The 12640-nt window shown below is 59.1% G+C and overlaps 2 protein-coding genes and 1 long non-coding RNA gene across 5 annotated transcripts; all 3 read right to left on the bottom strand.

Annotated features, from left to right (window-relative positions):
* Positions 1-835: 835 nt before the first annotated feature.
* Positions 836-5402, bottom strand: LOC135323551 (SUN domain-containing protein 5-like). Of its 2 annotated transcripts, none has more exons than XM_064502188.1 (7): positions 4828-5402; positions 4486-4582; positions 4016-4100; positions 3374-3489; positions 2548-2715; positions 2109-2198; positions 836-1900 (listed from the first exon to the last, which is right to left on the bottom strand). In XM_064502188.1, the coding sequence occupies exons 3-7, from the start codon at positions 4074-4076 to the stop codon at positions 1733-1735; spliced, it is 603 nt and encodes a 200-aa protein (XP_064358258.1). In that variant the 5' UTR covers positions 4077-4100; positions 4486-4582; positions 4828-5402; the 3' UTR covers positions 836-1732. The 2 variants fall into 2 exon arrangements, with proteins under 2 accessions (XP_064358258.1, XP_064358259.1); XM_064502189.1 differs by having other exon boundaries at positions 836-1897.
* Positions 5403-5425: 23 nt separating this feature from the next.
* On the bottom strand, positions 5426-6539 carry LOC135324977 (uncharacterized). Its single transcript, XR_010386190.1, has 3 exons — positions 6442-6539; positions 5873-5954; positions 5426-5483 (listed from the first exon to the last, which is right to left on the bottom strand). It is a non-coding gene; the product is annotated as an uncharacterized LOC135324977 (long non-coding RNA).
* Positions 6540-8069: 1530 nt separating this feature from the next.
* On the bottom strand, positions 8070-12430 carry LOC135324705 (sperm-associated antigen 4 protein-like). Of its 2 annotated transcripts, none has more exons than XM_064501512.1 (8): positions 12275-12430; positions 11684-11724; positions 11342-11438; positions 10872-10956; positions 10230-10345; positions 9404-9571; positions 8965-9054; positions 8070-8756 (listed from the first exon to the last, which is right to left on the bottom strand). In XM_064501512.1, exons 1-8 carry the CDS (start codon positions 12392-12394, stop codon positions 8589-8591), a joined length of 885 nt encoding a protein of 294 aa, XP_064357582.1. In that variant the 5' UTR covers positions 12395-12430; the 3' UTR covers positions 8070-8588. The 2 variants fall into 2 exon arrangements, with proteins under 2 accessions (XP_064357582.1, XP_064357583.1); XM_064501513.1 differs by having other exon boundaries at positions 8070-8753.
* Between the last annotated feature and the right edge of the window lie 210 nt (positions 12431-12640).

The raw sequence follows: 12640 nt of genomic DNA, 5'->3' as shown, positions 1-12640 counted from the left end.
GCAGAACATGCTCATCCACCACCTTCCCGGGGAGGCCCAGCCCAGTCATCCCTTATTAACAGCATCACTAATATTTCCATGTTCATCTTTACCAGAGCTGTTGTGAGATTTTTCTTCCTGCCGTTTTTGGATTTCTCCATTAACTTCAACATTGAGCTGTTGAGAAGTCCATGTCCAGCATGCAGGAGTCAGGAACCGGCCTGATCATAGCTCCCTGTGCCGCCTCCTTGCCCTCACCAGCAGTGTCCCCAGTGCAAGACAATGCCAGATCTACGGGGTGATTGACAGCACAAACATGTCCAGGCTTTTCCCCCCAGCTGCAGCCTCCTTACGAGCCCGGCACATTGCCGCAAGACTGTGGGTGTGGAAGCGGCCCCATATGCCAAACACACTGTGCCTTTTTCTGTGCACTGTTTGCAATGATCAACAAATGAGCGACCTCAACAAACACGTGACCCTTAACAGTCAGCTTCTCCCTCCTGCTTTTCCAGGAGCTGTCTAGATACTCTGAGAGCAGTTATCAGGGTGTATTAATGGTTACTTCGGTCTTTGAAGTGACAGCATACTGCTGGCTTTGTGTCTCCACTGTATGCTTCTGCCCATGGAGATAGCTACCTTTGGGCTCTGGCTGAATTTTCTGGCCTCAGAAATTTATACCTCCCATCTAGGTAATGTCCTGCTTTTCCCCACAACTTCAGGTAGGCCTGTATGTCATGGCCTTTTGTGGGACAGAGATTTGATGGGAAAAGGACACAGGAGTTGTGCCAGGTGGTGGCTTCCCTTGCGACACCGACCCAAGAGGTTCCCGTGCCTTCTGCACCGCATGCAGCTGAGGAGCCCCAAGGCCCTGCTGAGAGCCTGGCGCTGGGGGAAGCACAGAAACAAGGGGGAGGTGTTTCAACCCAGGCTGCTTTGCCGTATCGAGGTCTCCTTGTAGAGGTGCTCTGTGCCGCGCTGTGCACAAGCCTGCCCCTTTGCTCCCCAAGTCTGGCGCCTCTTCTGGCTGTCTTTTGCCAAGCTGGAGGAGCCGGGCTAGGCTTGCTGGGAGAGGCGGGGCATTTGCTTGCCCAGCATGGTTTGGTGCTTTCTGAGAGGGGTGGAGGGGAGAAGGGGGAGCAGGGTGACGGGGCCAGGAGCATGATGCGGATGAAGCGTGAAGGCTATCCGAGCACGGCACAGGGCTCCCCTCAAGCAGAAGCTCTGTCGAGTGCCAGCCACAGCAGTCCAGCTTCTTTGCACTGGCTAAAGCAGCAGCTGGCACTGATGACATGGTCCCTCTCTGCAGGCAGGGACTGAAAGGGTCCTTCTGTGCGGGCTGGGGTGCCTAGGCCTTCCGGGACCCCGAGCATGCCCTTACCTGCTCCTGCCGCTGCTGCAGCCCTGCTGTTACCCGCAGCCAGCGGCTTCCCGGGCTGCCTCTGCTCCGGGACTGCCATTAACAGGGGCTGCCATCACCCCAGGCCTTGCCGTTATCCCGGCTCTAGAGCTATCCACTGACGTGCTGCTCTCCCGGGCTGCTGTGTCAAATAAGGGCCGTGCTGTTACCCTGGAGCATGGCGTTACCTCGCGTGCCATTTTCCCACCCTGCTGTTGCCCTGGGTCCGTGACAGTAGCCCCGGTCCTGCCGCTACCCCGGGTCGGGTGCTCCCTCGGCAGCTGCCGTTACCCCAGGCCTCCGGTTACAGTGCACCCTGCCATGTCCCTGGGCCTGCCTTTGCTTGTTTTCCTCTTTTTATTTCTTATTAAGAAGAGGTCTCCTCATGTCTTCGGGTTGCGGAGAGGAGGTCTGGCTCGCCACCTTCCCGTGAACCTGCACGCGGTAAATGCAGGTGAACTCCGTGTTTCCCCAGTTGCTCCGCACAAAAAGTTTTATGTATTGAAAGGCTCTGGAAAGCTCCTGCTGTAAAGAAATCATGGGAAGAAGAAAGATGGTTAGTGGGGTGCAAAGAGCAAGAGCAGAAGGCAGGGACGTCCCTCTGCCAGCCGTGGCCCTGCTAAGGGCAGGCCCCTCTGGCCCCCCAGGCAGGGACTGCGAACGCTCTTTCTGCCCCGGCACTAGGGCAAATGCGCGTTCCTGCCTGGCCTTTGCCCACACGCACTGCCTGTACCTTGAGAGGGAAGGTCTGCATGGCCTCTTTTTCCACGTCGTACATGAATGTCCCAAGGAGAGTTTCTTCTTCCGCCTCCTCGTCCACTCCCTCCGAGACAAAGCACAAGGGTCAGGCTGCCCCCGAGGATGGGGAGAGGCACCCGCTGGATCAGGACCTGTTACCCACCCACCCTCTGCCATGGCTTGAGCAGTAGTCAAGCGCAGGTTACGGTGAAGCAGGGCCTCCTCCTGGAGGGTGGATCGACTGCCCTGAGATGCGTGGCCAGAAAGCACTGAGCAGCTCTTGAGAAGGAGAAAACCCCCACGTGCCTTGACATGTCCTCCTGGGGCAGTGCTCCCGAGAGAGCAAGGCCCAAACCTCCGAGCAGGCACAAAGACAAGGGAGCGCCTGTTCTGGCTTCTCCCCAGGGCCACCTCCCAGCGCAGCAGAGACTTACCGAGACAGTGAAATGTCGGGGGGCGCTGCTGACGGTCCCGGACGGAGAGACTGCTTTGTAGATGTGCTGCACGGTGACAGCGGTTGGCTGGATGGGTGCAGGCATCCGAATGACCACCTGCCCCCGAGACCCTTGGAAAGGCCAGCACTGTCCGGGAGTCACGTCTGGCTGAAAGCAGAAAAGAACCAGAGTGGCTGGTGAGGGAGGGACGGGGACACCACCACTACTCGCGTAACTGGAAGACAGGCACCGGTTTGTCTACAGGTTGTTCTTCTGCTCATAAACGAACAGCATGTGAGGGAACAGACAGAAGTGCACGCCTGTCGTTGCTGCCCCTTCGCTCATAAATGAACAGCATGTGAGGGAACAGACAGAAGTGCACGCCTGTCGTTGCTGCCCCATGAAGGGGCCTCTCAGTGCTCCTGAGAAGAGGAAAGTCTGCATTAGGACACATCTGAGCCCCCACATCTGAGCCCGGGTGCTGGAGCAAAAAAAGTCTCTCTGTGCGCAGGGGCTCTGTGCAGGTCCCCCTGCCAAGCCATCTGAGAAGGGAGAATCAGGGAGGAGGGAGGGAAACTGGGTCACCACAGAGAAACAGCTGCACCCAGCTGTGACCAGGTGTTGTGGGCAGCAGGTAGCAGTTCAGTTCAGGTCCCCTCCTGAAGGGAAGCCCTAGCCTTCTGGGAAGCCAAGCCCAGTGTTACTCGTCAGGTGTCAGTGGTGTGGGGCTGAGCGGCAGCTCTGGAGTGAAGGGAGAGCCGCTGGGGCTTGCTGCTGGCTTCACAGGAAGGCGTGAGGTCCAAGTGGATGGCTGGTGCTGTGGTACCTGCAGAATTGTTTGTGGAGGGTTTGCAGCAGAGCAGAGCAACCACAGAGCCCTGCAGAGCCCATGCTCTGGCCCCTCGTAGCTCTTGGACGTTCTCCGGATGTCGATGGTGGCACCTGTAAGGAAGACACGAGCTGACCGCCAGAGGCCGCAGACTAGAGAAGCTGATGCTTGGGGTGTTTCTAACGCTGCCCGCCAGCCCCAGCGCCTGTGACTCCCACACTGCACGCTGCCATGTCGGAGGTGCCCGGCTGTTGAGGGAAGGGGGTGCTGTGACCCACCCTGTGCCAGGGGACTGCTTGAACGACCCCGTGTGAATGACAGCAGGCTGAAGCTGAGGTCTTGCTGTGTCGACAGCAAGGGACACTCATTTCTGGTCCAGAGGAGAGCTCAGTGGAGAGGAAGAGCGCCTCTCCGTCAGCACAGAAACGTCTGTAGGGGCAGCGCCGGAGGCACCGGCAAGAGGCTCGAGGGCAGGACTGGGGTGGGTCTGAGAGAGCCCCTCTGGCAGTCTTGCTCTTGGAGCCCACGATGCCCCTGGAGCTTCCGGCGCTTGGGTGAGCAGAGTCTGGAGCGCAGCCTGCCTTTGCGAGTGCTCTGCGCAAGCTGCGTGCGCTGAGCCTTGCCCTGCTGGGTTCATACCTGAGCTTCTGAGGGCCCTGTCGGACATGTGGGCATAGTCCTGCAGAGCGGTCTCGGGCATTGCCTCTCTCAGCTGCTGAACTTCCTAGGAAAGACATGAATGAACAGTGTCTGTCCCCTGCAGCATGCTGCTGGCAGCTGCTGCCTGCCGGTCTACAGGCAGCAGGGCGCTCCTCTGGCTGCGGCTGTGGGCAGCATCTGCAGAGGAGCTGGGAGGGGACTTGGGGACTCAGGGGAGCCCAGCTGCCTGGGCCGCTGCCTAGCAGCAGCCATTTCCCAGGAATGATCCCTCCCGCCACATGCTGACCAAGTGCTGAACTCAGAGACACACGCCCGAGAGAAACGGCCCCCTCCTCCATGTCTGAGAAGAGCCGAGGAGGAGGAGGCAGCCCAGAAGAGACAGAAGAGACGCCCCCATTGGATGCTGGGGGGTGCTGCTCCAAGGCCTCTTTCACCAAACGCAGGATCACCTTCTTCACACTGCTGATCTCGGCACTCAGGCGAGCCACCTGCTCCCACAGAAGCTGCGTCTTGTGGACTTGCTGCCTCAACAAAGCAAGCGAGTTCCTGCAGAGAGCGGGACAGCAGGTCTTGTGAGGGACTGCCCAGCCCCTGCTGGGAGCCTCCGCACTCACACAGGACAAGAGGCGTGTGCCTTGTGCGCCCTTTCCATTCCCTGTGTTGGGAATGCTTCCCTTCCCCCCACCCTGGCACGCCAGGGAGCCTTGGACATGACGCAAGCAAGTGCAGCTAGCATGGGGTGGCCCACGCTACTGTGCGCAATCAGCTGCAGGTCAGGAAATGTCTCTTACTGCAAGGGGTTCGTCTCCACTGCAGACTGCTCTGGCAGCTCCTGAAAGGGAAAGGCTCTCCATGAGCATGCCCTCGCAGAGCTGCCCGGGCTTCCCAGAGGAGGTTTCCCCCTTTCCCAGAGGGAGACCCAACAGAAGTTGCTGCTTGGGATGCCTTTGGATGGAAGCGGAGGATTCCGTGGTTTCTGCCACCACCATCAGCAAAAGGCTCCTTTGCAGGAGCGTCCTGTCCCACAACAGCAGTCACTGACCTGTGGTGCTTCCCCGGCCCGTAATGTCCCCACTGACAGCCAGCCCCAGCAGTAGACAGCAGCTGTAATGCACATCAGCAGGAGGCCGTTAGTTTCCTAGGATTTCTAGGTGTTGCTGTAGTCATGCTACATGGAGTCCATGCTGTCTCCCGCCAGAGCTGGGTGGCCCCAGCTCAGCGGAGGATGTGCACAAGTGCTGCAGAGATGCCTGGTGGCCTTCCCCCAGGCCTCCGGGTGTGTCGAGCCATGCTCCCAGGCGTGCTTGGTGCCCCGGAGGTAGTTGGTACCCCCCAGTGCTGGCATCCAGCAGAGCTGTGCTACTGCTGGCAGCTGTGCTCACCAAGAGCGGCAGAGATGCAGAAGAGGACTTTCCAGAGCCTTTTTTTCTTCTGGGGCATCTTTTGCCTAGAAAAGAGGCAATGCTGTTGTTACCGCAGTTGCAAGCTTTGGGCAAGCCCATTCACAGTGAGCACGTTGCCGTCAAAGCGGAAAAGCAGCCGTTTTGGAAGTCTGCTGCTGCCAGAAAGCTGCCAGGGCAGACTCCAAAAGGCACATGGTTTCTGTCAGCACCGTTCTCCACCCCGGGCAGAGCTTCCTGCAAGCAAGTGCCCCAAGAGCGCCTTCAGAAGAGGCATGAAAATCATCGAGGGAAGCAAACAGATCTAGCAAGTGAAAAGAGAACATAGGGGTTGAGGTGTGCTTGCTGTCCCTTTCGCTCTGAAAGCAGGCCTGTTCCCACTGGAGATCACAGAGACCTTTATGTTTTTGTGGTGGGGGCCGGGGAAGGTACTCACATGGCGGAGACACAGGTGCTGATGAGTCTCCGCAGGAAGATAATGGCCATCGCCAGGTAACAAGTGATGCGGGAGATGATCCCTGGGCAAAGAAACCAGTGGCAAGTGAGGTCTCGCTCCTGTGGTCCCTCCTGCGGGACTGCCAGGAGTTTCAGCTCCCCGTGGGAGGGACGCACTGAGCCCCTCGTGCTGCCTCCACAGGCAGGGTCAGTGCCGTGGCCGTGCCTTGGAGCAGGGCCACACCGGGGAGCCGAGGAGCCGTCCCCTGCAGCCACTGCTGCCGCAGCGCGGCCGGTCAGGTTTTGGTAGCGTGTCCCACGGGTACCACAGCACCCCACAACAACAGGGAAAGTAGAGGTCATTGCATCATAGTCACGTGATTGCTCTAAACCCCTCTCTGCGACTGTGATTTTGTGATTTTGCGTTTTCTGCGGGGTGGTAAGGCCTGGGCGAGCCAGGCTGGGTGGGTGCAAAAGTGGAGCCTCTCTGCATGTAACGCGAAGCAGCAGCGTAGCCGAGAAGGCCGAGGGATGGGCTCGCCCTGAGGGGCTCCGCGGTGCGGCACTTACCAGCGTTGTCCCTGGCGCGGTGGCTGCTGCTCATGGATGCCCCGCTGGCCATGTTGAGGCCGGCCCCGGCCACCTGGGCCTCCAGCACCACCTGGGAGTCCCGCTCAGCAGAGGCTGCCGGCGTCTCTGGGTGGTGCCATCGCCGCTGGGGAGCCCGTCTCCTCGCCATTGCTGGGAGGAAACAAGTGCTCAGCTCCCGGCCTCCCTTCCACACACACGCTTTTTGCCCGATTGGGCAAAAAGCCACAGAGCACCCCGAAAGGAGCGGGCCTGCTGAGAGCAATGAGCCGTGAGACCACGGCGAGCTCCCTGCAGCAGGCTGCGGGCGTCCACAGCCCTGCGGGGCAATAAGGGATGTGCAGCTGTGACCTCACAGAAGCCCGTGAGGTGGCGCGAGGCGTGATGTGATGTCACAGCAGAACATGCTCATCCACCACCTTCCCGGGGAGGCCCAGCCCAGTCATCCCTTATTAACAGCATCACTAATATTTCCATGTTCATCTTTACCAGAGCTGTTGTGAGATTTTTCTTCCTGCCGTTTTTGGATTTCTCCATTAACTTCAACATTGAGCTGTTGAGAAGTCCATGTCCAGCATGCAGGAGTCAGGAACCGGCCTGATCATAGCTCCCTGTGCCGCCTCCTTGCCCTCACCAGCAGTGTCCCCAGTGCAAGACAATGCCAGATCTACGGGGTGATTGACAGCACAAACATGTCCAGGCTTTTCCCCCCAGCTGCAGCCTCCTTACGAGCCCGGCACATTGCCGCAAGACTGTGGGTGTGGAAGCGGCCCCATATGCCAAACACACTGTGCCTTTTTCTGTGCACTGTTTGCAATGATCAACAAATGAGCGACCTCAACAAACACGTGACCCTTAACAGTCAGCTTCTCCCTCCTGCTTTTCCAGGAGCTGTCTAGATACTCTGAGAGCAGTTATCAGGGTGTATTAATGGTTACTTCGGTCTTTGAAGTGACAGCATACTGCTGGCTTTGTGTCTCCACTGTATGCTTCTGCCCATGGAGATAGCTACCTTTGGGCTCTGGCTGAATTTTCTGGCCTCAGAAATTTATACCTCCCATCTAGGTAATGTCCTGCTTTTCCCCACAACTTCAGGTAGGCCTGTATGTCATGGCCTTTTGTGGGACAGAGATTTGATGGGAAAAGGACACAGGAGTTGTGCCAGGTGGTGGCTTCCCTTGCGACACCGACCCAAGAGGTTCCCGTGCCTTCTGCACCGCATGCAGCTGAGGAGCCCCAAGGCCCTGCTGAGAGCCTGGCGCTGGGGGAAGCACAGAAACAAGGGGGAGGTGTTTCAACCCAGGCTGCTTTGCCGTATCGAGGTCTCCTTGTAGAGGTGCTCTGTGCCGCGCTGTGCACAAGCCTGCCCCTTTGCTCCCCAAGTCTGGCGCCTCTTCTGGCTGTCTTTTGCCAAGCTGGAGGAGCCGGGCTAGGCTTGCTGGGAGAGGCGGGGCATTTGCTTGCCCAGCATGGTTTGGTGCTTTCTGAGAGGGGTGGAGGGGAGAAGGGGGAGCAGGATGACGGGGCCAGGAGCATGATGCGGATGAAGCGTGAAGGCTATCCGAGCACGGCACAGGGCTCCCCTCAAGCAGAAGCTCTGTCGAGTGCCAGCCACAGCAGTCCAGCTTCTTTGCACTGGCTAAAGCAGCAGCTGGCACTGATGACATGGTCCCTCTCTGCAGGCAGGGACTGAAAGGGTCCTTCTGTGCGGGCTGGGGTGCCTAGGCCTTCCGGGACCCCGAGCATGCCCTTACCTGCTCCTGCCGCTGCTGCAGCCCTGCTGTTACCCGCAGCCAGCGGCTTCCCGGGCTGCCTCTGCTCCGGGACTGCCATTAACAGGGGCTGCCATCACCCCAGGCCTTGCCGTTATCCCGGCTCTAGAGCTATCCACTGACGTGCTGCTCTCCCGGGCTGCTGTGTCAAATAAGGGCCGTGCTGTTACCCTGGAGCATGGCGTTACCTCGCGTGCCATTTTCCCACCCTGCTGTTGCCCTGGGTCCGTGACAGTAGCCCCGGTCCTGCCGCTACCCCGGGTCGGGTGCTCCCTCGGCAGCTGCCGTTACCCCAGGCCTCCGGTTACAGTGCACCCTGCCATGTCCCTGGGCCTGCCTTTGCTTGTTTTCCTCTTTTTATTTCTTATTAAGAAGAGGTCTCCTCATGTCTTCGGGTTGCGGAGAGGAGGTCTGGCTCGCCACCTTCCCGTGAACCTGCACGCGGTAAATGCAGGTGAACTCCGTGTTTCCCCAGTTGCTCCGCACAAAAAGTTTTATGTATTGAAAGGCTCTGGAAAGCTCCTGCTGTAAAGAAATCATGGGAAGAAGAAAGATGGTTAGTGGGGTGCAAAGAGCAAGAGCAGAAGGCAGGGACGTCCCTCTGCCAGCCGTGGCCCTGCTAAGGGCAGGCCCCTCTGGCCCCCCAGGCAGGGACTGCGAACGCTCTTTCTGCCCCGGCACTAGGGCAAATGCGCGTTCCTGCCTGGCCTTTGCCCACACGCACTGCCTGTACCTTGAGAGGGAAGGTCTGCATGGCCTCTTTTTCCACGTCGTACATGAATGTCCCAAGGAGAGTTTCTTCTTCCGCCTCCTCGTCCACTCCCTCCGAGACAAAGCACAAGGGTCAGGCTGCCCCCGAGGATGGGGAGAGGCACCCGCTGGATCAGGACCTGTTACCCACCCACCCTCTGCCATGGCTTGAGCAGTAGTCAAGCGCAGGTTACGGTGAAGCAGGGCCTCCTCCTGGAGGGTGGATCGACTGCCCTGAGATGCGTGGCCAGAAAGCACTGAGCAGCTCTTGAGAAGGAGAAAACCCCCACGTGCCTTGACATGTCCTCCTGGGGCAGTGCTCCCGAGAGAGCAAGGCCCAAACCTCCGAGCAGGCACAAAGACAAGGGAGCGCCTGTTCTGGCTTCTCCCCAGGGCCACCTCCCAGCGCAGCAGAGACTTACCGAGACAGTGAAATGTCGGGGGGCGCTGCTGACGGTCCCGGACGGAGAGACTGCTTTGTAGATGTGCTGCACGGTGACAGCGGTTGGCTGGATGGGTGCAGGCATCCGAATGACCACCTGCCCCCGAGACCCTTGGAAAGGCCAGCACTGTCCGGGAGTCACGTCTGGCTGAAAGCAGAAAAGAACCAGAGTGGCTGGTGAGGGAGGGACGGGGACACCACCACTACTCGCGTAACTGGAAGACAGGCACCGGTTTGTCTACAGGTTGTTCTTCTGCTCATAAACGAACAGCATGTGAGGGAACAGACAGAAGTGCACGCCTGTCGTTGCTGCCCCTTCGCTCATAAATGAACAGCATGTGAGGGAACAGACAGAAGTGCACGCCTGTCGTTGCTGCCCCATGAAGGGGCCTCTCAGTGCTCCTGAGAAGAGGAAAGTCTGCATTAGGACACATCTGAGCCCCCACATCTGAGCCCGGGTGCTGGAGCAAAAAAAGTCTCTCTGTGCGCAGGGGCTCTGTGCAGGTCCCCCTGCCAAGCCATCTGAGAAGGGAGAATCAGGGAGGAGGGAGGGAAACTGGGTCACCACAGAGAAACAGCTGCACCCAGCTGTGACCAGGTGTTGTGGGCAGCAGGTAGCAGTTCAGTTCAGGTCCCCTCCTGAAGGGAAGCCCTAGCCTTCTGGGAAGCCAAGCCCAGTGTTACTCGTCAGGTGTCAGTGGTGTGGGGCTGAGCGGCAGCTCTGGAGTGAAGGGAGAGCCGCTGGGGCTTGCTGCTGGCTTCACAGGAAGGCGTGAGGTCCAAGTGGATGGCTGGTGCTGTGGTACCTGCAGAATTGTTTGTGGAGGGTTTGCAGCAGAGCAGAGCAACCACAGAGCCCTGCAGAGCCCATGCTCTGGCCCCTCGTAGCTCTTGGACGTTCTCCGGATGTCGATGGTGGCACCTGTAAGGAAGACACGAGCTGACCGCCAGAGGCCGCAGACTAGAGAAGCTGATGCTTGGGGTGTTTCTAACGCTGCCCGCCAGCCCCAGCGCCTGTGACTCCCACACTGCACGCTGCCATGTCGGAGGTGCCCGGCTGTTGAGGGAAGGGGGTGCTGTGACCCACCCTGTGCCAGGGGACTGCTTGAACGACCCCGTGTGAATGACAGCAGGCTGAAGCTGAGGTCTTGCTGTGTCGACAGCAAGGGACACTCATTTCTGGTCCAGAGGAGAGCTCAGTGGAGAGGAAGAGCGCCTCTCCGTCAGCACAGAAACGTCTGTAGGGGCAGCGCCGGAGGCACCGGCAAGAGGCTCGAGGGCAGGACTGGGGTGGGTCTGAGAGAGCCCCTCTGGCAGTCTTGCTCTTGGAGCCCACGATGCCCCTGGAGCTTCCGGCGCTTGGGTGAGCAGAGTCTGGAGCGCAGCCTGCCTTTGCGAGTGCTCTGCGCAAGCTGCGTGCGCTGAGCCTTGCCCTGCTGGGTTCATACCTGAGCTTCTGAGGGCCCTGTCGGACATGTGGGCATAGTCCTGCAGAGCGGTCTCGGGCATTGCCTCTCTCAGCTGCTGAACTTCCTAGGAAAGACATGAATGAACAGTGTCTGTCCCCTGCAGCATGCTGCTGGCAGCTGCTGCCTGCCGGTCTACAGGCAGCAGGGCGCTCCTCTGGCTGCGGCTGTGGGCAGCATCTGCAGAGGAGCTGGGAGGGGACTTGGGGACTCAGGGGAGCCCAGCTGCCTGGGCCGCTGCCTAGCAGCAGCCATTTCCCAGGAATGATCCCTCCCGCCACATGCTGACCAAGTGCTGAACTCAGAGACACACGCCCGAGAGAAACGGCCCCCTCCTCCATGTCTGAGAAGAGCCGAGGAGGAGGAGGCAGCCCAGAAGAGACAGAAGAGACGCCCCCATTGGATGCTGGGGGGTGCTGCTCCAAGGCCTCTTTCACCAAACGCAGGATCACCTTCTTCACACTGCTGATCTCGGCACTCAGGCGAGCCACCTGCTCCCACAGAAGCTGCGTCTTGTGGACTTGCTGCCTCAACAAAGCAAGCGAGTTCCTGCAGAGAGCGGGACAGCAGGTCTTGTGAGGGGCTGCCCAGCCCCTGCTGGGAGCCTCCGCACTCACACAGGACAAGAGGCGTGTGCCTTGTGCGCCCTTTCCATTCCCTGTGTTGGGAATGCTTCCCTTCCCCCCACCCTGGCACGCCAGGGAGCCTTGGACATGACGCAAGCAAGTGCAGCTAGCATGGGGTGGCCCACGCTACTGTGCGCAATCAGCTGCAGGTCAGGAAATGTCTCTTACTGCAAGGGGTTCGTCTCCACTGCAGACTGCTCTGGCAGCTCCTGAAAGGGAAAGGCTCTCCATGAGCATGCCCTCGCAGAGCTGCCCGGGCTTCCCAGAGGAGGTTTCCCCCTTTCCCAGAGGGAGACCCAACAGAAGTTGCTGCTTGGGATGCCTTTGGATGGAAGCGGAGGATTCCGTGGTTTCTGCCACCACCATCAGCAAAAGGCTCCTTTGCAGGAGCGTCCTGTCCCACAACAGCAGTCACTGACCTGTGGTGCTTCCCCGGCCCGTAATGTCCCCACTGACAGCCAGCCCCAGCAGTAGACAGCAGCTGTAATGCACATCAGCAGGAGGCCGTTAGTTTCCTAGGATTTCTAGGTGTTGCTGTAGTCATGCTACATGGAGTCCATGCTGTCTCCCGCCAGAGCTGGGTGGCCCCAGCTCAGCGGAGGATGTGCACAAGTGCTGCAGAGATGCCTGGTGGCCTTCCCCCAGGCCTCCGGGTGTGTCGAGCCATGCTCCCAGGCGTGCTTGGTGCCCCGGAGGTAGTTGGTACCCCCCAGTGCTGGCATCCAGCAGAGCTGTGCTACTGCTGGCAGCTGTGCTCACCAAGAGTGGCAGAGATGCAGAAGAGGACTTTCCAGAGCCTTTTTTTCTTCTGGGGCATCTTTTGCCTAGAAAAGAGGCAATGCTGTTGTTACCGCAGTTGCAAGCTTTGGGCAAGCCCATTCACAGTGAGCACGTTGCCGTCAAAGCGGAAAAGCAGCCGTTTTGGAAGTCTGCTGCTGCCAGAAAGCTGCCAGGGCAGACTCCAAAAGGCACATGGTTTCTGTCAGCACCGTTCTCCACCCCGGGCAGAGCTTCCTGCAAGCAAGTGCCCCAAGAGCGCCTTCAGAAGAGGCATGAAAATCATCGAGGGAAGCAAACAGATCTAGCAAGTGAAAAGAGAACATAGGGGTTGAGGTGTGCTTGCTG

Source organism: Dromaius novaehollandiae, chromosome Z, assembly GCF_036370855.1.
Source record: "Dromaius novaehollandiae isolate bDroNov1 chromosome Z, bDroNov1.hap1, whole genome shotgun sequence".
NCBI classification, from domain to species: domain Eukaryota; kingdom Metazoa; phylum Chordata; class Aves; order Casuariiformes; family Dromaiidae; genus Dromaius; species Dromaius novaehollandiae.
Note: the sequence above shows the minus strand (reverse complement) of the source record. Positions and strands in the feature narration are given on the sequence as shown.

What these genes read in the sequence shown, in the direction of transcription:
- LOC135323551 (XM_064502188.1), bottom strand. Translation starts at nt 4,076, where the DNA reads ATGCCCGAGACCGCTCTGCAGGACTATGCCCACATGTCCGACAGGGCC. An exon ending in CAGGGCCCTCAGAAGCTCAG is followed by an intron (nt 3,490 to 4,015) that starts GTATGAACCCAG and finishes TCTTCCTTACAG; the next exon opens with GTGCCACCATCGACATCCGG. An exon ending in TGCAGACCTTCCCTCTCAAG is followed by an intron (nt 1,901 to 2,108) that starts GTACAGGCAGTG and finishes ATTTCTTTACAG; the next exon opens with CAGGAGCTTTCCAGAGCCTT.
- LOC135324705 (XM_064501512.1), bottom strand. Translation starts at nt 12,394, where the DNA reads ATGGGCTTGCCCAAAGCTTGCAACTGCGGTAACAACAGCATTGCCTCT. An exon ending in CTGCATCTCTGCCACTCTTG is followed by an intron (nt 11,725 to 12,274) that starts GTGAGCACAGCT and finishes TTTCCCTTTCAG; the next exon opens with GAGCTGCCAGAGCAGTCTGC. An exon ending in CCCGACATTTCACTGTCTCG is followed by an intron (nt 9,055 to 9,403) that starts GTAAGTCTCTGC and finishes TTTGTCTCGGAG; the next exon opens with GGAGTGGACGAGGAGGCGGA.